A 25,170-nucleotide genomic window follows, 5' to 3' on the forward strand; every position below is an offset into this window, starting at 1 on the left:
GCAATATGTCCAATATATCTTATCTGTGTGTGGGAGAGGGACAAGGATGTGGCTACACAGCATTATACCATGCCCTATACATACCTGTGGCACCCATGCCGTCTAACCCAGTTGGTGATGCTTTACTAAGCACTGTAGAAGAGTAGGTATTATTTATTATTATTCATGATTATTATTATGCATTTTTATTAAGATGTGCCCACGCTAGGCAGGTAGAGAACCATTTCAGCAAGCAGGAGACAAAAGTGGACCCCCACATCTACAATCTTCCCAAAAAAGTCAAGAGACACAATGAAATCCTGGCTCCTCTGAAGTCAATGAGAGTTTTGCCATTGACTTGGATGGGGCTAAGATTTCACTCATAGCATTCACCCATATGCAAGAAGCAGCCAAATCCCTTCAGTCCCAAATGCCTGCTCAGCTTTCTTTTCTGAATATGTTTCAGGTTAAAGGGAAGAACATTAACAAGTGTTTAATAAAAAAACCTGAAAAGGTTTCATAGATATAAAATAGGCTAACTTTGTTGGGAAACTAAAGTCACCCATGCTGGGAGCACATTACAAAATACTACAACTGCGGAAAGGCTGTGTTAACTTAAATGAGCTTTGGCTCAGGCCCTTGGTAACCCCAGTGAATATCAGCACCTTCCTCTAGGTATTAACTGTGCTAGAAGAAATGCTGGCCACCATTTTGCTGCACTGCTGAGATTTTTCTGGGTGGTTGTGTGTGTAGTGGGGGTGGGGTGTTGATATCTGATCTATTGCCTGTTTAGGGTTAACTGCTTTCTTAGTGCAGCTTGGATGAGCTATCACCATGTTCCTCCCCACCCCGTTTGCAGGGTAAAAGCTTAAAGTTTTAAAAAAAACAAATATTGTAGGGGGAACTTAATTCCTTTCAAATTCAGGGATGTAGCAAAAATCTATGCTGATTGGGGGGGGGGGGGAGAATACAAGGAATGGAAAGGGGAAAGGACATGGTCCTGTACATGCCCTGGCAGTCCAGGTTGGAAGCATATTTTTAAATAATACTAGTTTCATTTAGAGCTGGGCAATAATAATAATAATTAATATGGTCCTGCTGCCCTCCCCCACTAAAATAATAATAAATAAGTTTCCCTGTATTTATATCCATGCCTGACTGTGTGTGGCCTAGTCCCATTCATCATTTAGCTCCCACTGCAAAACTCTCTCCATTTTGCAAAATTATGCATGATACATTGAAGAGACAATTTGGGTTTCCCCCACCTCTCTGCTTCCCTTGAAGAAAGCAAGCCCTTGTCTCATTTGCATTAAACCCTTGCTTCTGTATAAGGGGAAGGACTTAAAGCCTATGGGATGGCTTTAGGGCTCTGCCCCTTGCTTTTGGCTTCTCTCTCACTCTCTTTCTCATTCTCTCTTGTGCTTTGATCTCTGCTTAACAACAGTAACGTCACAGGGACTATACAGGAGAGTTTTGTTGGAAGTTAGAAAGTTTTGCAGCCTCCAGAGGGCTGTAGCGGCAGTAGCAGCAAGCAGCATCCAAGGGACTCCTGGAAGGGGAAGAGAGAGAGAGAGAGCGAGCGAGAGAGAGAGAGACTGAGTCAGTCCTTTAGAAAACTGACTTTAGAAGAAGGAGACAGACATGGAACATCAGCTGCTGTGTTGTGAAGTGGAAACCATCAGAAGAGCCTATCTAGATGCCAACCTACTAAATGACAGGGTTCTGCAGACAATGCTGAAGGCAGAAGAGACCTGCTCGCCCTCTGTGTCCTACTTCAAGTGCGTGCAGAAGGAAATCTTGCCATATATGAGGAAAATAGTTGCCACTTGGATGCTGGAGGTTTGTATGTTTCAGAGATTTCTTTGCAAGCTTCTGCATTAATGAATAAACCCTGAATGACTCCCCCATTCCAGCCCCAGCTCTCTCCCCTCCCCCCCCCCAAAAAACCCCCTTCAGTACAGGACATATTGCTACCGATATATATTGACAGTCAAGAGTGTGATGGCTTTTATCCCCTTATCTTTTATTTACTTATTAACAATGAGGTGTCTTCGATAGAGGGAAAGCACACCCCCATCTCTAAAGAAAATAAATTCTGGGGGTCTCCCTTGAACCTTTTAGAATGAACTCAGTGCCAGAGAAAACAAAGTTTGAAAGCCCCACTTGGAAAAAGCCCCCTTAAGAGTCCTTCTCTGGGATCCCAGATGAGCACAGCAACTTCCCAGGCACCCCAACGCCCCACTCTTGTCTTAGGGCTGCAGTTAAACCTTGCCAGTTATTTTATTGGGATTTTATTTTAAATTAATATCCATGTACACGTATGCAAGTGCTGCCCGTGCCAGTATTATGCGCCATCTTTGTTCTTTTATTGCAAAGCAAAAGTGTTTATTAATAATTAGAAAATTAGCAAGTCCCCAGGAGCAAGCCAAGGAGGGCAGGGGGTGCTCCAGAAACGGGGGTCCCTGCTGGGGCTGTGGACAGGAGGATCGGCTGTTGGGCTCTGTCATTTCTTGGGGAAATGCAGGGTGAAAGTTTCTTTGTTCAGAGCAGAGAGCGAGCTGTGGTCACCCCTCAAAGACATGCTTGTGCTGCAGAAACTTTCAGCAAGGTCGCATGGCAAAATCCAGTTCAAATGCCCCACTCTCCTGGCAGGACATGTTTCAGGGCATTCCCAGCAGGAGCTAGGGAGCCGGGGCTACATTTTCATGCCTTTTCCGAAGCCCTGGGCGCCTGCGATCTATTTTTAATTAATTTTTGAAAGCGCAGCACGTTGCCCTTGCTCTACGAAATGTCGCACGTTCCTTTTCTGAAGAGGGTGAGGGGGACCTTGTGAGTTTGATTTCGGGGTATCTCCCTGGACGCCCCCAGGTGTCTCATCAGCACGGGGATCGGTAAAGGACCCCCGCCGGGTCGTTTTCAGCCCTTTTTGGAGCTTCGGCTGATTTTTTAAATATTTTTAAATATTTTTTGAAAAGATGACGTCTGGGGAAATGGGGCTGGTGCTGCTGCTGCTCCGGACGCCACCTTTGTGTCTCGACCAAAGCAGAGAATCGGCAGCACCCTGGCAAATAAGAACAAAAACCTGGGATCCCAGCTCTGTCCCCGCATCATTTTGCAATTTATTTGCCTTTTTTAAAGCGGCTGCCGATCTGTGAGAATCCAGATTTCCCCTTTTTGCCAAAGCTCGGCTGCGGATTTCTAACGCCACATTTCCCTACTTTCTCCGTTTGCGACTTTCTCTTTCAGTTTCTTTTAAGTCTTTTCTCCACTCTTTGGGGGGAAATTTATTTCTGCCCCGTCACCCCCATGCTCTGCCTTGCCCTTCAAGCTTTGGTTGGGGGGAGGAGGCATGACTAGATTTAATAGTTGCTACAATTATTATTCGTTTCAACGAGCTCTCTCCTTTTCCAGGTTTGCGAGGAGCAGAAATGTGAAGAGGAAGTTTTCCCCTTGGCTATGAATTATTTGGACAGATTTTTGTCGTTTGAACCCCTCAAGAAAAACCGATTGCAACTTCTGGGAGCTACCTGCATGTTTGTGGCTTCAAAAATGAAGGAAACTATTCCTCTAACCGCAGAAAAACTGTGCATTTACACCGATAACTCCATTAGACCCGACGAATTACTGGTAATTTCATGTTTAGTTCATCTGGAAAAAGCAAGATCAGGAGAGAGGAAAATAAATTAAAATCAACCCCGACAGAGAAAATCGCAAGGCTCCTTCTTCAGACCTGCCCAGTGTGGCCCCCTACTTCACACTGAATAATTATGCGCAATTCACCCCGTAGAATTATTGCTCGTTCACCTCCAGCTCCCAGGCTAACTCCATTACTGCACATGGGAGCAACAGATGTAACTTACACGGCTATCTCAGAGTGTGGATCTGCCCCCCCACCCCACCCCCTCAGCTCCAGTAAGATGGCATGAAGGGGTTCCACGCGCTTCTTAGCCAGCGAAAGTTGGGCTTGTGAAAACTCTCAGCGATTGCAGACTAAATGATACAGTAGATTATTCGAATGAAAAAACCCCTAATATACTCATTATTACCTCACCCTAAGAAAAAGTACAGTACAACGGGTAAAAAGTGGATGGCTGGCGCCCTCATGCGTTCCTAATGTGCAGTTCAGCAACTTGACTGGTTAATGGAGTGCTTCATTTCAGGGCTGCTGGGTGAGGATAGTCTTGCAGTAGTTTCATGCATAAAGGCAACCTCACCTTGGTACGCTCCTGCTAGTAATCCTCCTTAACAGCATCACAGCACCACTGGTGAGGAAGTGTAGTATTTTAGTCATCAGTCTCCCAATCATGCAGAAGTCAGTGCATCAAAAAGATGCCAGTGCATTAAGATTCCAGAATACAGTAAAACAGATGAAATTCACCTTAACTACTTCAGAAGCAATTGCTACATTTCAAAGCTATTTATAAGCAGAGCTTCTAACTGTTTTCCTTCTTTTTCCCCTTTCCTCCTTTTTGTTTTTGTAGCAAATGGAGCTGTTTCTGGTGAATAAGCTGAAATGGAATCTGGCCGCAATGACCCCTCATGATTTCATTGAACATTTCCTTACTAAAATGCCTGTGGCTGAGGACACCAAGCAAATCATCCGTAAACATGCCCAGACTTTTGTGGCTCTGTGCGCTACAGGTATGCCCTGCACACTAAAATGGCGTGTTGTTCCCCTAACCCAACATGCACACCCACCCTTATCCCCAATTCCTAAGACTTCCCGTAGCGTTACCATACATCAAGTTCACAGAACTCAGTGCAGATAATTTAAGCACTGAGTGTTGTCCCCTGTTGTTTGCAGAAGGTGGATTACTTTGCAGAAGGTAAGTTTCTAAGAAGTTGCCTCTCTTCTGAGTTTAACATAAAGTAAATGCATAAAACTCTTCATGGAAAGTGATTAAATAAAAATATCTCAAAGAATGGCTAGATCCTTCTCCAGTGTATATCTAGGCCTATGCAGGCCTGTCAAAGAATCTCTGGCCTGGAGGCAGACTCCCTCATTGTGGATTCATTTTAAGGCAGTTTTGAAAGTCGTTAGGAGGAAGAATTTGTATGTGGTTAGTTCTGTATTGCATTTCACTGGCATGTTTAAAATCTCCCTCATTCAAGTTTCCCCTTTTCCCATGCTGGTAGATGGTGGATTGCAGAAGGGGCACATGGCGTGGACGCTTTTCTGGCACAGGGCTGAGTCTGCTGTCCACACCCCACTGGCCACGTGCTTTGCTGGAGGCATGTGCAGGGGCGGACTCCAGAGGAGCCAGAGACACTGACTGTTCTCCGGGCCAGGTTTCCAGAGGCCTGATCTTTGGTTTCAAGGGCACCGTGTGTGTGTTTGTGCTAATTCCTGGAAACCCCACCTGCACAAATGGTGTGCAGGCGTGCATGCATTTTATCCATTGCATCATAATAAGAATAAGATGGGGAGCAAGGGATCAGAAGAGCAACACTGCCTTTATGATCGCCTCTAGATACCACTGTTCTCATGGGAAAGAGTGGAGGGGCTGGCAGGACAAAGGTGGTTTTGAAAGGATTGATTAGTTTTTCTTAAAATCCACTTCATGTGATTCCCTTCAGTGTGGCACGAGAAACCCAAGTGTGGCAAAAGAATAAGGAATCAAAGGCAGTCAAAGCAAATGTTCCTTTGAAGGGAAGCCTGTAGCATCACATAAAGATGAATGTCAAGGATCATGTTGACACTAATAAAAACTCACTGGAAATGAGTAATATTGCCTTTATGAATATGAATATTCATATCCAGTAATAGTTAAGTGAAAGGAGAGGTCATGCCTGCATGACACGGAGTCGTTCAGTCTGAAGAAAAGGTCTCTGTTAGTTGTATCTGGACTCCTCGTTGTTTTTGTGGATACAGACTAACATGGCTACCCCTCTTGTCTCTCTGTATTTGAAAGTTTAGGGTGTATTTAAAGCCAAAGAGCAAATTAATCTGTGATGTAAATTAGTGTTCAGTGGTATTACACAAGGAATGGATTTGGTCAAAAGATCCAAGAAAAAAAATAAGCATTAAAAAAAATAAAAATAATTTATTGGTCTCACATAGTCACTCCCACTGAAGTGTCTGGCCTGGAGATACAGCCATAGAATCGCTGAAGATAAATATATACATTATTGGTAGGGTTCAGCCTTGCCTTTCTCGTAGGCCTAAGTACAGAATGGCAGGCAGCTCACAAGTTTGATTGACTCAGTGCATTGCTCCTAATATGTGAGTACTACAACTTCTCCAAACAGCTTTTAAAGGATTTGAAACATTTGTGGAAAATCAAATGTTTTCTCCTAGACAGAGATTCAAGCGGAACAATGAGATTGCAGTGAATTCTAATGTGTGATTGCCTGGTCTGAAGCCACCTAAGTTGTTAGTTGTATCTGGTGTTTCTTTATAGCTATCCAGTCTCCCCTTTGGATATGGGGATGTTTAATCTAGGTGGTTGTGCTGGCAGTGACAGTGATGAAAACAAGAGTAGTTCAAAGGTTGAAGCCTTGCTAGGAGTCCAGTACTTTGATCTACTGTCAGTGTTGTTATGGTTCTTTTAGAAAGCACATCCAGAGTCTATATTTAACACTATGCTCCTCACCGCATGGGTAGCTGGAAAATGGATCAGCGAATGTGACCCACGTTCAGAGATTTTACTTAGCTTTTAAAAATAGCATGGAGGTCATCAAGATTATGGGACTTATTCAGCACTCCATTGAAGTCACTGGGAATATTACCTGAGTAAGGAGTGTTGAACAGAGCTGTTTGATCAGCTTTGGATTTTTATTTCATTTTTGGATGCCAAGATTTTTTTGTCTCTCTTCTGATGACTCTCTTGTTGGCTAGTGATGCCCAGACAAGATGAAGAACATGTGGTGTCAGCAGCATCTGACCTTCACTTTTTGATGTGTGATATTTTTTTCTGGCCAGCCCTAATCTAGGTGGATTGCAAACCTGTTGCACTTCCCTGAATACCTTGTGGGCCTGATCCAGAGCCCATGGAAGCCACTGGGAAATTGACTCCAGTGGCCTTTGGGTCAGGCTTTGTGTGAGCACTACTTGAAATACAAGGTGAAGGCAGGTGAAGTGTTCGAAGATGTGTATGTGTATTTGCTGCTGGTAGAAAAGATTACATAGAAGGGTGATGTTGAGTGGAATTCCCTTTATGCTCCCTCCTCAATTGTCTGCCTAATAGAAGGGGATTTGTTTTGTTTTTTAAATATACTTTCACCAAAGAATGCCTTTTTGCTGTGCTAGGTTAGAGAAGGAAATAAAAAATTACCAGGGGTTGTTTGAAGTTAACACATAATTGATCTTAATGAATGGGACATTGGCTTGGCCAAGCAAGGCAGGGATAACTCAAAAGGAAACAGGCCTTTTTTTGGCCCAAGTTAAGACTGGAGTTAAGGAAAAACTCCAGCTCTATACAAGCAAAACAATGAAAAGGAACAAATATTGGGAGCTTCAGCGTTTCATTGTGGCCCTCTGGTTATCTAAACATACCAGGCCCCTTTATGTTATTATTATTATTGTTCTTCTCTCCTCTCTTTCCTCCTCCCTGGTGGAGAGAGAAAAAAAAGACTTCCCTTTGAAACAACTTTGCTACAATTCTTCTATTCTCTGGCCTTTATAAAATTGGGAGACTCAAGGTATGTGACCAGTTGGAACCTGTTGCATCTTGCAGCAAGTGATTTATGTTCACAGTTTTGATTTGCCTCAATGAAAAGATTTTCATTCATAGCCCCCAGCTCTCCAGACGGATGGAATTGCTGCTCCATTTAAAAAGGAAAAGGGGTGACTCGCCTTGTTAGGAATTTTTTTTAAAGCGCTGCAGCGCCTAGATGCCTGCTTTGTCCTCCCTTCAGGGTGGCTGGCATTCTTCTCTCTCCTCTCCCTCCTCCCCCCCCCTCTCTCTCTCTCTCCCCCTCTCTCTCTCTCATTCTCCCTCTCTCTCTTTTTAACAACGCTGAAGTTGTTTATTCTTTTTGGATGAAGTCTCAGATAGGCTACTGGGGATGTGTGCTTCAATTGATGGGGCCCCCTTCCCCATTGTGGCTGTGTCAGGTCTAATTCATCTCACCGAAGCCCCCTTGTTCCTGAGCGCTCAATAGCGCAAGATGAGGCGATGGAGGCTGACAATGATGCCACACTCTTCACTTGGGGGCATCCAATTACAGGCCAGAGGGGCCCCCTGATTAATATGCTGAAATTAGTGGCCTCTGCCACAAATAATTCCTTGTTGAGTTGCAACAAAAAGACAGTCCATGCTGCTTGTCTGGAGCGGTTATGGGGACAGACACAAACTGGTCATTTAAACTTCATTATTACTTTTCCACCTTGGACATACTAAGGGTGTGACTGTGAATTCATGTTCTTGTTTATTGCCCCCTTTAAAAGAAAAAAGCAAATAGGAATCCCAAACTTGCTACTGTCTGAATTGACTCATTAAACTTACACAATTTTGGCCATTTTTTGGGATGATAATTATGCAGAAACTAATAAACAGTGGAGCTAATTCACTGTGACTGTGTATGTATATACAACTAAATTTTGGTGAATCAAATCTTCAGACCAGTTTAAACCAACAGAAGCCTCTCATTTTTAAGTATACCTAAGAAAACACACTAGTGATTTGTTTGAGTGAACGGATCAGATACTATCTCTGGGATGCATTTATTGGCAATGGTCAAACTAAATCTATTTAGATATCTTTTGGGAAAGAGTTGGGGAGAGGTGGGAGAGTGAAGAGGTAAGTTAGACCTATTTCAGATATGTCAAGATGTGACATGAGTTTAGATACAGATTGGCTTTTAGTTGGCAACATAGCACATAACAAACCCTTCCATACTTAATCACATCAATTTAATTTTGAAGGCACTTTCAATTTCATAGCGCTCTGGGCAAATTTCCCTTTGGAAGGTGGGTATGGGACAGGTCGGGGTACAGATGGAGTGGCAGAGATATAAACCCCAAACTGTACCTATAATACCTACAATAATAGGTGATTAGTATATAGAGAGAGAGAATCCTGATGCTTTTACTGTTAAAGCCTTTACACAAAAGATATTAAATCATAAAGGAGATGAATGATTTAATATTTAAACTGTTTTGTAGAGCCCCCCCCCCCCGCTTAAGTTTTTCATGTCTTTGATTTAATTCAAGGGTTTGACAGATGGTTTATGTTTATACAGCAAGGGAGAAAGTTGTACATTGTACATTTAATAATAGGTGAAGGAATGTATCTCAAGTTATTGTACATAAGGTATCATTTCCCTTTTCTCCCCTAAAAAGTTAGACATTTACTAGTACCACATTTCTTTTCTTCCTAATACTTGGTCTAGGGTGCACTTTGCCATGAATCAAAAATCAAACACATTCCTATATAGCAGAAAGAGCATTAAAATGTGGATTATTGCCCTTATTAAAAAAAAAGGGGGGGTGGGTGGGAATAACATTCTAATGGCAGAGATAGGCCTCTCAAGGAATCATGGGAGTGGCTTTGTAGAGAGACCTACAGCAATGCAGTCTGGAAGGGGGCCCAGCCTCTTGTCAGCATGGTGTCACATCAGAATGTAACTGATTGTCCGCCAATTCTTGGGACCCCCGTCACTTAGTTATGCCACATTTACATTAAATCCCTGTTGCCAGGATGGATGGCAGTGACTGACAAGAGACTAGGTTGAGACAAAGCATTTTTAAGATGAAACCTTAATTTAAATATGGAATATTCACCTCCTAACAGGTTTAAGCGGTCTCAATCTCTTTTGTTTTTGCTTTTGTTTTATATTAAAGTTATACATTTCTCTCTTTCTAACATAATTTTAAAGGTTTATGTTTTAAATGGTATATGATTCAGAGACTGCTTACATCACATAATGCACCTGATCTTGCAAATGCTTTAAAATGTGAATAGCTTTACTCATGTGAGTAATCCCATTGATTTAAATGGGACTACTCACAGGAGTAAAGTATATTTATAAGTGTTTGCAGGATTAGGGCCCGAATATCCTAAAAATCCCTCAAAGGAATGATTAGCCTTTCAGGCCTTTCTCTAAAAAGGGATTGTCACTCAGGTAAAGTTATTCATGTGCATAAGTGCTTGTGGGATTGGGCCCTATAATTGCCTATATTGTTAAGTGACATTAGGAGGAATCTTTGTTTACATTCCTACAGCCTCTTAAGACTTATTATCTGGCAATCATATCTAGCTCTTAGGCATGACACAAGCAAGCTCATCCTAAAGAAATCAATTCTCTTTTTTCCCCGCTTCTCTCTTTAAACAGATGTTAAGTTTATTTCAAACCCACCTTCCATGATCGCAGCTGGGAGTGTGGTAGCAGCTGTGCAAGGCCTTCACCTGGGAAACACTAACACTTTCCTCTCCTATCAATGTCTCACACATTTCCTATCACAAGTTATCAAATGTGACCCGGTAAGTGATTCTTTCAATCTCTCTATCTTAGAGTTTTTTGAGTGTCTCACTATAGTATATGATTTGACAGTAAATGCTGATCAAAGTACAACTTGGATGTGGTTTTTCAAATGTATTCTCTTTTGTTCTTCCCAGTGACTATTAGTCATCATTATATACATTAAAAATCAGAGATTACGTTACTGCAGTTCATTGATATGAATACCATGGCCAGTTCTAATGTTGTTAAGACAGACATATCAACAAAGCAAAGGAAACTCTTAAATTGGTTTAGGACAATTGCTGAGCCTGTATTCGGTTTGCAGGTTATTAAACCAGCAGCCTATGTAGAACAAAAACCTTTAAAATAAGACAAGGAAATAGTTACTAAGATTGCAATAAATAGACTTCATGGTATCTCTGACCTTATCTCTGACCACTCTTGAGACCCTTTATTGTGCCAAGTGGTGTGAAATGCTTTTTTTAAGGGGGTTCTAATTATCTAATTTGGTTTATTACGTGCTAGACCTGCACAGTAGCTGGTATTGAATTCCCTTTTGGAACAAATGTTTGTCCCACGACTTTCTGACAAGGTAGATGGTCCTCACAGGACTCTCATTTTGCCCTGCAGCTTCCAGGAGATGCACATCAGTAACTAGTGAGCAATAAACCTTTCATGAGTGAATGGGCCAGGAAGGGAGCCTACAAGGAAGACCTAAAGTCAATGATCCATGTCATAATGGTGTGTGAAGTTGGGGCAGAGTTTAGCTTTGTTTTGTAACAATGTGGAAGACCAATAAATAGATGGTTTAAAAAGGTTCTTGTGAGGTCTCCAAGCTCTGGACAATGACTCAAATAAAGACAACCCTGTGGTTTGCAATAGAATCTTTGAGATGCTGTAAAACTCTTCATTTTATGTATTCATAAACTGAAGGTATATAATTCTTCTAACAACCAAACAACTCACACCCAAGTTAATATAAGGGGCTATGATATGTAGAATGTTAATGATTGTTAGCAAATCGTGAAAGCATTGTAATGATTAGTTCCCATATAAGGGAATATTTTTGTGATATTTTGAATTTAGGTGATGCCAACATAGACAAATACTTCACTGCTGCTTATTATCTGCCCATCCTAACTATTTCAAGATACTATACCACACAGTTCAGCAGATTATTTTTGCCCTTAGTATTACTAGAAGGAGAATTTAGTAGTACTGATTCAGTGCTGAAATGTTAAATACTCTTAAGTACTACAGATGCTTTAAGTATCCCACTGCTGAAGTGGTATTTACCTGTAATACTCTGGCTTATTTGTTAGGACCATGCAGGTGCTTAAGTGTATGCTTGAACTCTATCCAATTCAAGAAATTTGAATCAGGAACTTAGGAAGAAGCAAGCGACCTGCTATCAGCACCGATAGTGAATGTCTGATTGAAAAGAAAATACTAATTACAATTTTTTGATATATAACCTGAATTAGATTCTATCACATCGCAGAACTCTATATCATGTAGAACTGCAACATGTCCTTACATGATTTGACTTGGTCAATGTCAGAGCTCTTTGAAACAGGAAAGTACTTTTAATTAGAAGTAAAAGCACTTTGGGCACTGAGTTTTATTATTCATAAATAGTCTGCAAGGCCACAATCTGTATGAACTGAACTTAAAAGGAAGATCTTTAAGGTGAGTGGGAGGGAAACTTTTTTGATAATTACGTTTATGTCTTAAAATAACTAGATATTAAGATTTTTACAGTTTGCTAGATAAAAGAAGAAATAGCATAAAGTTATATGTAAAATTTTTTAAGGAACCTCAGAAAGGAAAGATCACCTAAATCTTTGTTGTTTCTTTCTTTGTCTGCTGTATTAACATGATTTCTGTTCCCATGTTTATAATAAAGGTGAAATATCGTCTGCTATAATTATTCTCTGAATTTGACAATTACTTGATTTTCTACAAAAAGGGATCTCTGACCTTAGAGCTTACTAGACATTTTTTTATGAAACAAATTAACTTAACTGATGGATCAAACACTAATCCTGATCTTGAAACTTTTCTTAATAACTTTGTTTGGGTTGCTGATCCACAAGTGATGGCACATATTGCCAGACATTTAATATCATGTGGATTCGATTGTTCTGAAGTATTTATTAGACTGATGCATTTTGACAAAATGGTTAACACTTTTCCTGATTGTTTGCTAGCTGGAGCAGATGGTCTGTTGGATTTCAGTTTTCATACTGATAGTTTTTACCTTAGTCTCAAGAAAGTTGAGTCTAAAGTAAAATGAATATCACCTGATTGAAATTCTTTTATGGTTCATGTTTATGTTGGTAGGAGTCCAGTTTCCCATTTTGCCTTTGATCAGTGGTAATTAGAAGTCAGATAATCACAATTAGAAGTCTTGGGCTGTCTTCCATCATTCTATTCCTGACCCCATCATCCAAATGGACTGAATTTTGCCTGACATTCATTTCCAGGCCAGAAATTTGCTAAACTAGATTAGATTGGGTTTCCATGCTGTCTTTTAATACACTGGAATGTGCTTCTCTTGCCTGCCACACTAGAAACACCTTCAAACATGTGTCTTTTATTCTTAATGAGACAGGCAATAACAAAGGATTTCCAAATAGATTTTGTTGTTGTTTGTTTCCTTTAGATCTGACCTTAAGTCTTATGCTGGACTGAATTTCAATCTGATCAGGTCTACTGTGTATGTTAAATAAAGGTATTTGACCACATCAGTAAGCTAGTAGGCTTTTTTTTTTTTTTTTACTGAGCAGCTTAATTAATCCAGGAAGGGCTTATGACCTTGAACAAACTGTGGGCATTGAAAATTTGGGTAGTGAAGCAGAAAAGTTGTTGGGAGAAGTTATCAGACTAACACACAAGTTTTGTATTTGCTCCCAGTATTCAGAAGCTGTGAGTAGAATGGAAAAACAAAATTTACGTGTAATACTGGGAATCAGTAATGTTATGCTAGTGATGAAAATGTACACAGTAAGGTTTTTTTTGTATGTAGCATTTTTGAGAAATTTAATATTCTTGCAGAGAAGCTGTTCATTTAATATCTATGTGAAAAAATAATTTGAACAAAAACATAAAACATTTCAAACATCACGTTGTTCATTAAATTGCAATTTAGCAGACAGCCTGTTTACGGTAAGCTGTAAAGATTGTATGTTATTTAACAACATACAATCAGAACTCAATCCACTCCTGCAGTCTCAGAGTGAAGATTTTTATCAGTACCCAAAAGGAAAAGAATAATCATGTATAGAAACCCCCCCTGAACTGTTTACAAAATGTATTCATTGCTTGTTCAATTTTATGAGTAAAACTAGTACATATTTCAGTTTTCAGAGTCAAACATGTATGTGAGAGTGTTTCCAAAAAAACAGAGCCAGTGTTGGAATTGCTCTGAAACAACTGTGCATTGGCTTTCAGTGAGAAACTTGCCATCTAGTTATGTCTGAGTCAATCTGAAAGTGCCTGAACTTTTTGGAAGCGAAAAAGAAACTGTGTTTACTTATTATTTCTATATATCTATTTATGTGTGTCATGGCATGCATGCTATCAGGAGTTAAAATGGGTGTCCTGTGGGATCTGAAGTCAGAAATGATCTGTCATATCTTGGGGAGTCTTGTTAGAGATCTCACTGGGAAGGCCAGAGGTATGTAGGAGTCAAAGGCATGATGACTTTAGGATATGAGGCGTTTCTTTTTGTCATTTAAAATACTGTGTGTCTCTGTCAAGAGGAAATATTACACTAGGGTTTAAACCAGAAAAGGTCATAGGTTATGTGTTTTCAGTGAGCTGTAACTGATGGTCTGATCTGCTTAGAGGTAGGATTAACCTCCCCCTCTCTCAGAAAGGACTTGCAGAGAATTGTTTGCTTGGGTTTCTAATCTTATTTTACCCCAAATGCCATGTGCCCTTATTGGTGGCAGAGAAGGTTCTTGTGGTAGTGGAATCAGTGAAAAGCTGGTAGATCACACAAGAAGCTTCTGAATGAAGGCAGAATTGAAACTGGGAGATAAAGAAAACAGCAGGCAGGTCACCCTCTCAGGAAAACAACATTCATTCTCAGTCATGCACATCCTAACACTTTTGACAGCAATTTATCATGGAAGACTGGGTTCACCGCAAGGGCTAACGCATGTCATAGGTTAAATCAGAAAAGGCAATACTAAAAGAAAACTTCAAAGTCCTTAATACACAAAGTTAAATATGTTGAGAAAAGCTCACAATGTTTGTTATAAATATATGAGTAAACAATGTGCCGGAGGAATTTTGGCAATATGCTGTGTGATTGTTTTGCTTGTTTAAGGCACTCCAGGTCTATGCCCATGCAATGGGCGTCCATGGCACTAAAGAATATCTAGTCCTGCATTTGCAGGAAGATAGACTGGATGATTGAACAGCTCTTTTCTATCTCTAATTTCTGTGATTTTGTGAATAAATAGATTTTGGATGCTTGATGTGCCAATTCTAACTGTACACTTAGATGCTCAGGGGGGTTCTTTTACCCATATGAAGTTTGAACCTGCGAGGTGCTTTGTGGTCTTAATTCCCATTGAAGTCAATGTGAGTGGAAAGTGCTCAGCACCTTCCTGGAGACATGAGACACTCAGCACTTAGCAGGATCAAGCTCATATTGAGCCATGAGTCACAGAGAGATTTGTCTCACTCTTAGTTGGTCTCTCTGTCTGTGACGGTGAGTGCAGTGGCAAGCTAAAAGGTTGGCAACACTTTCTAAATCATTGCCATGAGGTTACTGGCTGTTTGATGGTAGGTTGTGAAAGACCTGCATTCAGCAGAAAAGCATCCATTTTGGTCTTTTGGAATGCTGCAATTTTTGTTTAGATGTTTGCAGAGTTAGTAATCAATTAGCTAACGTGATCAGGCCATTGCTGAATATAATCAGAATATTAGTCATTAATACTTTGTATGTATATAGCACCTTTAATCTGAAAAGCTCTTCTTAAAATTTTTTTAGCCATTCCTTAGCTGGGAAGCCATTGTTTATGAAATGGCCTATATCACTTCTACTGGATTGTAGTACCAAGACATTTTTGTTGTAAAGATAGAAATTACATAGCACCACAGTCTTGGGCCTAATTCTTGATCTCACTCCAGTTTTACGCTCAGTAACTGCACTGACTGCAAAATAGTAACTCCTGATTCACACTGCTATGAGATCAGAATGAGGCTATTCGAATTTTTCCAAAAACACGGTGCATGAAACTCTCATACTCATGAAAGATGCCCGATCGACAGCCTTGGAGACAGAGCCCTCTGTTCATCTACAGAACACTTACAGTACAGGCAGAAGTATCATACGCTTCAACACATTGTCCCATCAATGTGCCTTTAGGGATGGAGGCATCATTACCAGTGGTGACATTATAGTTTAGTCTCCATGGCCCAGTCAGTCATTGGCTTCTTTCTGAGACTGACAACATTGGGCCAGTTAAGGTTAGCTGTGGTAGCAATTTGTTGAGATGCACACTTATCCCACTGGGAGATGAACTGAGACTACACTCTCATTTGACATAATCCTCTAAATACCAGATGGCAAAAACCTGTAGCCCAACCCCTTGAGTTATCCAGTCTTCATCTCTCTCTCTTCCCTCCCCCCCATATAAATGGTGTTACATTTTTATTTGCCTTCAACAAAAATAGTATTAGGCACATGGTTTTATATATTTTCTAAAGGTTTATGTTCCCCCTCCCCTTTAATCTTCTCTAGGATTGTTTACGAGCTTGCCAAGAACAGATTGAATCCCTCCTCGAATCCAGTCTACGCCAAGCACAGCAACACAATATATCTTCAGAAACAAAGACTGTTGAGGATGAAGCAGACCTTTCCTGCACACCCACCGATGTGCGAGACGTGAACATTTAAGAGGACTTCTACAAATCGGTTTGTTTGGCAATGAGAGCAGACAAAGAAAGGGCATCTGAGAAGGAATCAGCATCAGGATCTCTTCCCCAGAAACCCTTTTCTTCAGGACATTTTTATACCAGAAGGGAAAGCTTCACTCTTGTTATTTTTTTCCTTGCTCTTTCTCCCTTCCATCTGTGACTTCAGACAAACAAAAAATACCCCAAAACTGTCTTAAAAAAAAAAAAGAAAAATAATATTTGCATGACCCCAAGGGGTTTGTGCTACAAAAAATAGAGGATTTTATACAATAATAATCAACTAGTTTTTATGTTAAAGTGTTCTTGTCTGTATGTTGTAAAAATAGACATTAACACACAAAATGTCTCCAGGGGAGGTATTAGATTTGATTTCTTACATATAAAACAAACAAAACCAACCAACGAACCATTTTTAAAGTAGAAGAGGGTTTTTTTTAATAGAAAATGACATATTCTTTTTGTTTTTTCCCTATAAAAAGCATAGCTTTAACGCAGTTCTAGGCTTTTCTGTATCTTGCTTGCTTATGCATTTAGTCACTTTATAATTCATCTGTAAATGTTTATTTTATTTTCTTAGGTTTTTATCCTCTTCACCTTATAAATGGTTAACGTAACCCATAAGTTAGTGTATTTTAGTATACAGCATTATTATATGTTAATCTTTTGTACCTGTGGATTGCCTGTGCATAAGGCTTTTGTAGGGTTCCAGCTTAGCATTGTCGGGGAAGGGCCAATGTACTACTCATACGATACTCTATTATAAAGAGAAACCGAAATATTGACATAATATATTATATTTTTGTAATCTTCATATTTTTGTAGTTACCTGTGTATAAAATGCTGGTCTGACCCAACAGATATTCAGCCTCATTATGGTCAGGTTCAATCCACAGCCTAGTCTTTTTTTTTTTTTTTAAATATTCTAAAACCATTCCATTCAAAGCACTTTCAGTCCATTAGATATAGGAAATACGTTCTTTTATTGTGGGAATTTTTTTTTAAATGGAATGGTTTGGAAATATATACGTGCTTGTGCGCAAACTTTGAATTGCAAAGCAAGTGCATTTAACTATGGTGTTAGAGGAAAGGTGATTTTTTTTCGAAGGTTGTGTTCCAGTGAGAGAAATTGCATTCACAAATTGCCAGGATATCTTCCTATCCTTTTCTATAGAAAAGTTGAAGTTTAGAAATCCTTTGATGCCAACTCACGTTTGTAAATTAGGGGCCTTAAAGGTTCACGTATAGGACACATAGTTTAAGGATTGTCTCTAGATGTTTTACAGCTGAAGGTTTTTAAACACTAAAATATATAATTTATAGTTAAGGCAAAAAGAATATTTATTGCAGAGGATGTTCATAAGGCCAGTATGATTTGTAAAATAACGCAATCGCCCCTTGATTTAAAAAAAAAAACCTTTCTACCCTTGATGTTGCAGTTTTAACACAGCTTATTAAGGAAAAAAAAAAGACACTCTTTTCAAAAACAGTGTATTTGGCCCCTTATTAGACATTTCCAAAAACTATCTAACCATGAGAAACGCCATAGTTAAAAAAGAATAGATTTGGTGTACTTGAAAGGAGTTCTTATTCCAATATATCCCCCAGTTGTTTTTTTTTATTTAGCTACAAATAGAAAATTTGCACATCTTGGCTATGTATCTTTTTATTATTATTTTAGAAAGTAGCTGAAGGGACGTGGACATAGCTGTTGAAGTTGATGCTCGAGGAGAATGTGATGGTGAAATGTATGTGAGAAAACTGCCGCTAAGGTGTTGATTGTAAAAAAAATTTAAAAAAGAAAAGAAAGGAAAAAAAGAAAAAAAAGGAGTGGATGCTCCATTTTTATTGAGCTGCTATGGATAAATTCCCAGCATGGTTTGAAAAAAAATTAACATTGCTTTCTGTATCTTTGTCATTGTGTTTTGCTGCTATTTTATGGATCAGTTTTTTTTGTTTTTGTTTTTTGTTGTTATACAATGTCATATACTGCCATGTTATAGGTTTTAATTTTCTCATAGAAAATTATATTATTGACATCATTTTTTGTAGATTTTTTATGTGATCAATTTTTACTTAATGTGATTATTACTGCTCTATTCCAAAAAGGTTCCTGTTTCACAATACCTCATACTTCAGTTAACCATGTTTAGACCAGGTTTTAATGTTCGTACACAGTGCCTCATAGTTCTACTGCAAACTGAAATGCATTGAACATTATTCTGAATGGGTCTCGCGATTCGCAACTAGGTTGCATTAATTTAAAAACGACAGACATTTCAGAAGATCAAGTAATGTCAGTTTTTTTGTTATGCGTTTTATAAAGCTGGATTCTTTGTCTGATCTGGGGTTTATTATCATAGTAGTTTTAAGATGTGTTATTAGCCACATTGATATATGAAAGGTGCATTATAATATAACTCTTATATGCCACTTGGTGTTGTTTCCCATCAGCTGGGACTCATCGTTTGGTATGATAGGTTATCTTCTGGAACTCTAAGTATTTTGTGTGTTTAATCTGTTATAATATACTAGGGTTTTTTGTTTTGTTTTTTGTTAATTATAGCATAATGCTAATTTAAAAAAGCCTGTAAATCTCATAAATAAGCCAGCTAACAGAGTTGTATGCTGAAGAATAATCTAGCTGTTGCCTGTATGCTGCTAAACCAAAACAGAATTAGAACTCATTTTGAGGGCAAATGCAGTTAAGATCCTACACAGTGTATAAATAAAGCATTGCAATGCTACTAGCAGTCGCAGGACCCAGGAGGACTGGATACATTCTGTCCAAATTTCAGGAACATTTCTTACTGCTTACCTCATGAACACTTCTGTTTGTGGCATCTCTGTGTCTCTGAACCAAACATGATTATTGCATTAGTGGTTGTTGGTTATATGTGTTACACTGAGTGGCAGTGCATACTGCAAATTTCTTTAAATATGTATGTACTAAAAGGCCAAATCCTGATAAACAGGTTCATGTGCCAACAGAGATGCTTTATTTGTCACATTATTATAACAATCTATAGTAAGCAAGCAATTCAGATTTGTACATTTTTTTATATTGTACTTATTGGCATCACTGGTCTGAAATGCACATTTTCACCAACAGACCTGTAACAGACAAGTTTCCAGCAAAAGAACTAAAGTCTAGAAATAAAATTTGTAAAACCCAATGCCTGTGTGCTGTGGTTTTTATTAGCTTCATGAATGTAAATTTGCAGTTTAACAGCACACAGCAGTTTTTAATCAACTGGAATCTGATGTAGTGGGCAAACCACGTGGCATTTTCTTGTGTTGACACTCCATGCTTTAAAGTTTGCAGTATTTAAATAATTAATTCGTCAACATCTCTAGGAAGTGACAGGTATTTTGGCAATGGGTCAGTCAGCACGAATTCATAGAGATGTATATATTAAATGTCAAAGTTTTGTGGTTTTTTTTGGCTTAAGATTTTCTTTTATGCCTCTATCTCAACTAACCAGCTGTTTGGTAGATATTTTCAATAATAAGTAAAATAAATTAGGATTTTGATGCTACAAAATTATTTCTAGTTTTTAAGTTTACCAGAGTAATGGAAATGTCCCCTTTAGATAATGACTAGTGTGTTTCAAAGACAGTAGTGTTAGATGTTTATTTCCCACCTGCCTCCATTGTGTATTACTACTGATAATTCAAATAAAGTAGTAGGGCACAAAAGTTAAAAATACATATTTTTGTTTGCAGAGCTTAACACTAGTAAAGGGCAAGATACAAAATAGGAAAAGAATTGAACTAGGCTTGAAAAAATAACACTGGTAGATATGTGCTGGATCATTTAGCAAGTTAAGTGTGTGTGTGTGTGTGTGTGTACATCCAATGTATTGTTTATATATATGAATACCAAACTAAAGTTAGGTTGAATTATATATGATCATTTCCCTATCTGAAGTCCCAAAGGTGAGTTCTTTTTATCCCAAATCTCTTTTGAAAATTGGGGAAGTTATTTCTCACTAGCTACATCAGTCAAAGGATCCAGACTAAAAGCAGACATACATTTCCCCCCTATCCCATCATGAAAACATCTAGAGCCTGACTCATAAGTTTCCTGGGCAACTGGCATGTGGCCAGTGTAACACCTGCCACTTAGACTTCATAGCACACTACAGTTTTCATGCAATAACTACACCAAAACTTTTAAGAAAGTTGTCATCATCTAATCTGGTAACCTGATTTGGTCACACTGCAGTTACCCAATGCACAGGTATCCTCATCACAAAAATTGTTACAAGTGGCACTAGTTGGTTCCCTTACTGGCTCCCCTTACAGAAGAGAGACTGAATTATGTGGTCTACACTAGCACTTTCCTCTAGAAAGGGTCCCTCCTTAAAAGGATTAAGGCATGCTGATGGGTTGGTGGGGGGATATTTGCATGATGGAAGAAGAGAAGACCTAAGCTAAATTCAGAATGAGTTTAAATAGGTCTGAAAGAGTCTAAACTAATGGTGGTCAAACAGTACCTATTATTTTTCACAGGATTTTTTTTTATCCTAGCTTAATTTACACCACTCACATTCTCACTACTTAGAAAGTAAGATACTAAATACATCTTAGACTCCCTTACACACATCAGCAAGTGGGTGTAAATGGATCTAGGTGTCTAGCTGAGTGGGAAGGAGTTAATTTATAGCACCTTCTATATTAAATCTGAATTTGGTTTAATATCTGTCAATCTACACTTAAATGCACAGACACTATTAAAAAGCACCTATTATTTTTAAACAGCAACTATCAAAGTTAAACATTTTTAAAACTGCAGGATCAGATAACTTGCACCCAAGAGTATTAAAAGAATTGGCCAAGGAGCTCTCCGAACCATTAATGTTGGTTTTTAACAGATCTTGGAACACCAGGGAAGTTCCAGAGGACAGGAAAAAAACTCATGCCACAAAAGGAGTAAATGAGTAACTATAGGCTGATTAGTCTGACATCAAACCCTGGCAAAAATCATGGAAAGGAAGGTCTGGGATACAATGAGTAAAGAACGAAAGGACTGCAGTGTAATTAATGCCAATCACTGGTTTATGGAAAGTCGATTTTGTCAGACAAACGTGTCATTTTTTTGATTAGATCACAAGTCTGGTTAATAAAGCTGATCATGTTGACATAATATACTTGGATTCTTGTAAAGCATTTGACCTAGTCACCAATGACATTTTGATAAAAATAAATAGTGCTATCCAAAATCAATGTAACACATATTAAAGGATTAAAAAACAAATGGGCTTGATGCAGGAATTACTGGGTGAGGTTCTTTGGCCTGTCCTGTATGGGAGGTCAGATAAGATGATCATAATGATCCCTTCTGCCTTTAAAATCTATTGAATCTATGAACTCTCCCCATGAAAACCTAGGCTCAAATCGTTGGCCCTATTAAGGTCATTTTACATTGGCAGTGGCACAAACTGACTGTAAAACTGTACTAATTGTAAAGATGTGTCTCCCCTGGTGGTGGGAATGTGTCCGAGTGGGATGATGAGGTGCTCCTTTGATCCATGGTCAGGAAATGACCACAGGGGACTGTTCTACCCAGCACAAGTCAGAATAGCCCAGTGACTGTTCTAGGTTGTGTCGAAAGCCAGTTCAATCCTCAGGTTCACCTGAAGATTATACCCTTAATTTTCCCCCCAACCTTAGAGCTCAATGTGCATTATAGGCCTGATTCTGCACCATCAAACTCAATGGGCGTTTTGTCATTGAGTTCAATGGGAGCAGGAGCAGGTCCCACTGTCATGACCCATGCTTCTCATACCTAGATCTTCAGAGTTCCTGGGGGTCATCATACTCCAACCTTCCTTGCTGGCATCACCTAGAACTGGGACTCCTTGAAACCCAGCTTAGATAGGAGTCTCCACCTTGGGGCCCTGATTGGTGGAACACCGATGTTCATGACTGGCCTGCTCTCCCTACTTAAACCAGAAGAAGGAACATGAAGTCTGTAAAACTGGACTCACCATGCTTTGGATTGCTAACCCAGTGCAACTTGCTCTTGTCTCTTGGTTCTGATCTCCTGGTTCCTGGGATCAGACTCATGGTTCCTGACCTCTTGCTCGTCTCCTAATCCTGGTTTCTTGACCTGGCCTGATTCCTGGTATCTGTCTCACGGTTCCTAATCTCAGCTCTTGACCCTCTGGTTCTGAATTCTGACTGGTTTACGGACCTTGCACTAACCACTAGACCGGGCCATATATGTCCCAGTCCTGACAGTTTGTATGGACCATATAGTAATCCCCAAGAGGGTGGGCACAGTGTGAGAGGTATGGAACCAGCAGCCCAACTACTGCCGCCCACCTCCAGGCGGATAACCAACTCATGCAGCAGACCTCTGAGAGTCGGCTGTTGAGGGATCAAGTAAGCCAACACTGCTTTGGACCCAGGCTACTGTGCCCTAACCTGAACAGGGGCCTGTGATACCTCTTCCAGAACAATTCAATGGGAATCGCCAGCAGTTCTGGAGCTTCATGAACCAATTCCACCTTCAGGTCTTGTTGCATCCCCCGACCCAAGCCTCTGACCCAGCCCAGGCAGGCTTGGTAATCAGCTGACAGGGCAGGCATTGGACTGGGCCTCCCCCTTGCTGGAAAGTAACAGCTCAGTGGTGTCAAATTAGAATGCCTTCCTCCAACCTATATCAGCAATCTCTGAAGACCCGCATCATGCATGTCTGGCTGAGGCTGCTCTAAGCAAACTCTGGCAGGGGCAAGGTACTGTTGCTTCCTACGCCACATTTTCCACCATCTCACGGTGAACACAGAGTGGAATAAGGCAGTGCAGCAGTACCAATTCTGGTGGGGTATGTGGGAAGAGATCAAAGATGAACTGGCCCACATGGAGACACCCCCGGATCAGAACACCTTCATTGATCTCACCATCCACATAGATAATTAGGGGGATGGAGGGAGGGAGAGGGCCCCTAAAACCTCCCTGTCCACATATTGTTACCTTGACACAGGTTCCATTCACTGAATCAAAACAGTTGGATCTGGCTCATTGACAGATCACTCCTTAAGAAAAGGAACAATGCCTTCGGCACCAGCTATGCTTCCATTGCAGTGAACCTGGATACACTATTTCTGTCTTTCATACCTGAGCCCCAAGGAACCTGGGAAATGAGTTGTCTCCAGTTCAGTAAGGGGAACTGGGTTGGGCTCTGTGAGAAAAGAATTCCCTCGCACCTCAGTCCAGCCTGGGATATGCAACGAGCTGCGTTTGGGGGCTTCCCACTTGCAGGTGCCTATTCAGCTGTGCATCCCCAGGGAGCCCGAACAGATTCCCATCCAATGGGCCTTCATCGATTCAGGAGTGGCCAACAATTTCATATATGCAGTGGCAGCTTGGGGCCTGCAGATTTCTTTGCAATGCAAGGCCACTCCAGAACTAACAGAAACTATTGATGGGGCCTCTCTGTCTTCATGTCCAGTAATCAAGGATACAGTTCTCCTGGAGCTGTTATCCAGGGGCACCGAGAAACATTGTGATTCAGCATGATTCAATCCCTGCACAGCACTTCTTTCTGATTCGTGGAATCTGCTGGCTGACCCTTCATAATCCCCTCATTCACTGGCAAGAACAGGAGGTCAGTTTCCCTTTAGAATTCTGTCAGCAGTATTGTCAGGAACAAACCAACATTGCCCCAGAACCTGGACCCCAGAGGGCTCAGGCAGAGATGATCACTCAGGCAAGGACACGTGTCAAACCTACATCAGAACTCTCCCTTAAATATCTCACCTATGCTGATGTATTTAAAAAGAATACAGAAAAACTCCCTCTGCGCTGATACCACAATTGTGCCATAGAATTGCAGCCGGGAATGCACTGGGGTGGATTTATGCCATGTTGAAACCCAAGCTGGCTGTCCTACATGAATGCCTCTAGCAGAACCTGGCCAGAGGGTTCATCTACAAGTCAACCTCACCAACTGGTGCACCAGTCCTCTTCATCAAGAAAAAAGATGGCAGTCTCTGACTCTGTGTCAACTACCGAGCCTTAAGCCAGGTAATTATCAGGAACTGGTATCCACTACCCCTGATTCTGGAATTATTGGACCCAGTAGGAGCCACACATATATTCAACAAGCTGGACCTCTGGGAAGCCTACAACCTCATGCACAGGAAAGCTGGGGATGAATGGAAGACCACCTTCCATACTTGCTATGGCCACTTTGAATATTTAGTCATGCCTTTTGGGCTGACAAATGCCTTGGCAATCTTCAAACATTTTATTTACTTTGTGTTACGAGACATATTGGATCAGTATGTGGTGAGCTATATGGAGAATACATTGGTCTTTTCAGACAACCCTTACAAGCATACCATTTATATCCGAATTGTCTGGAGAGGCTATATGATCTCTAGCCAAGCTCAAGAAGTGTGTGTTCGTGTGAAAGTCTGTCAAAAGACAGAATTTTGCTTTTTCCAAAAAGCAGAGTATTGTAGTGAGTTTTTTATTCTTTATATTTATCTAAATCTCCTTACAGAAGCAGAACATTAAATGCATAGTGCATGGAACTCGTTTGTAGATTAAGCTTAAGGACCTAGGAAAGTTAGGTTAAGTACATTTCATTGTTAAAGATTCCAGAATGAATGCAATAGAAAATGGTGTCCCCAATTTATCCACAGAACAAGTTCACCATAGACAGCAACATTGCAAACTTCCCTACCAATATGTAGGCTACTTCATTGAATTCTTTCTGCTTCCCTCCCACTTTTGCCCAGGAAGAACCAGCCTTTTTATGGTAGGTGCAATTTTACTCTGAAGCTCATAATATTTGAAAAAGCTTCCCTTTCTTATTGATTCTGTGTTCAAATCTCACCCCAA

The 25,170-nt window shown here is 40.1% G+C and overlaps 1 protein-coding gene across 1 annotated transcript; it reads left to right on the plus strand.

Moving 5' to 3' along the window:
• Positions 1 to 1,415: 1,415 nt before the first annotated feature.
• Positions 1,416 to 19,486, plus strand: CCND1 (cyclin D1). Its single transcript, XM_024205053.2, has 5 exons — positions 1,416 to 1,818; positions 3,391 to 3,606; positions 4,461 to 4,620; positions 10,255 to 10,403; positions 16,142 to 19,486. Exons 1-5 carry the CDS (start codon positions 1,621 to 1,623, stop codon positions 16,295 to 16,297), a joined length of 879 nt encoding a protein of 292 aa, XP_024060821.1. The 5' UTR covers positions 1,416 to 1,620; the 3' UTR covers positions 16,298 to 19,486.
• The last annotated feature ends 5,684 nt before the right edge of the window (positions 19,487 to 25,170 follow it).

This window comes from Terrapene carolina, unplaced genomic scaffold, assembly GCF_002925995.2.
Source record: "Terrapene carolina triunguis isolate 2854851 unplaced genomic scaffold, T_m_triunguis-2.0 Scaffold96, whole genome shotgun sequence".
Lineage (NCBI taxonomy): Eukaryota > Metazoa > Chordata > Testudines > Emydidae > Terrapene > Terrapene triunguis.

Bases quoted from the DNA above. Each gene is read 5' to 3' on its own strand.
- CCND1 (XM_024205053.2), top strand. From the start codon at position 1,621: ATGGAACATCAGCTGCTGTGTTGTGAAGTGGAAACCATCAGAAGAGCC. The intron at 1,819-3,390 runs GTTTGTATGTTT...CTCCTTTTCCAG, and splicing joins TTGCCACTTGGATGCTGGAG to GTTTGCGAGGAGCAGAAATG. The intron at 4,621-10,254 runs GTATGCCCTGCA...CTCTTTAAACAG, and splicing joins TGTGGCTCTGTGCGCTACAG to ATGTTAAGTTTATTTCAAAC.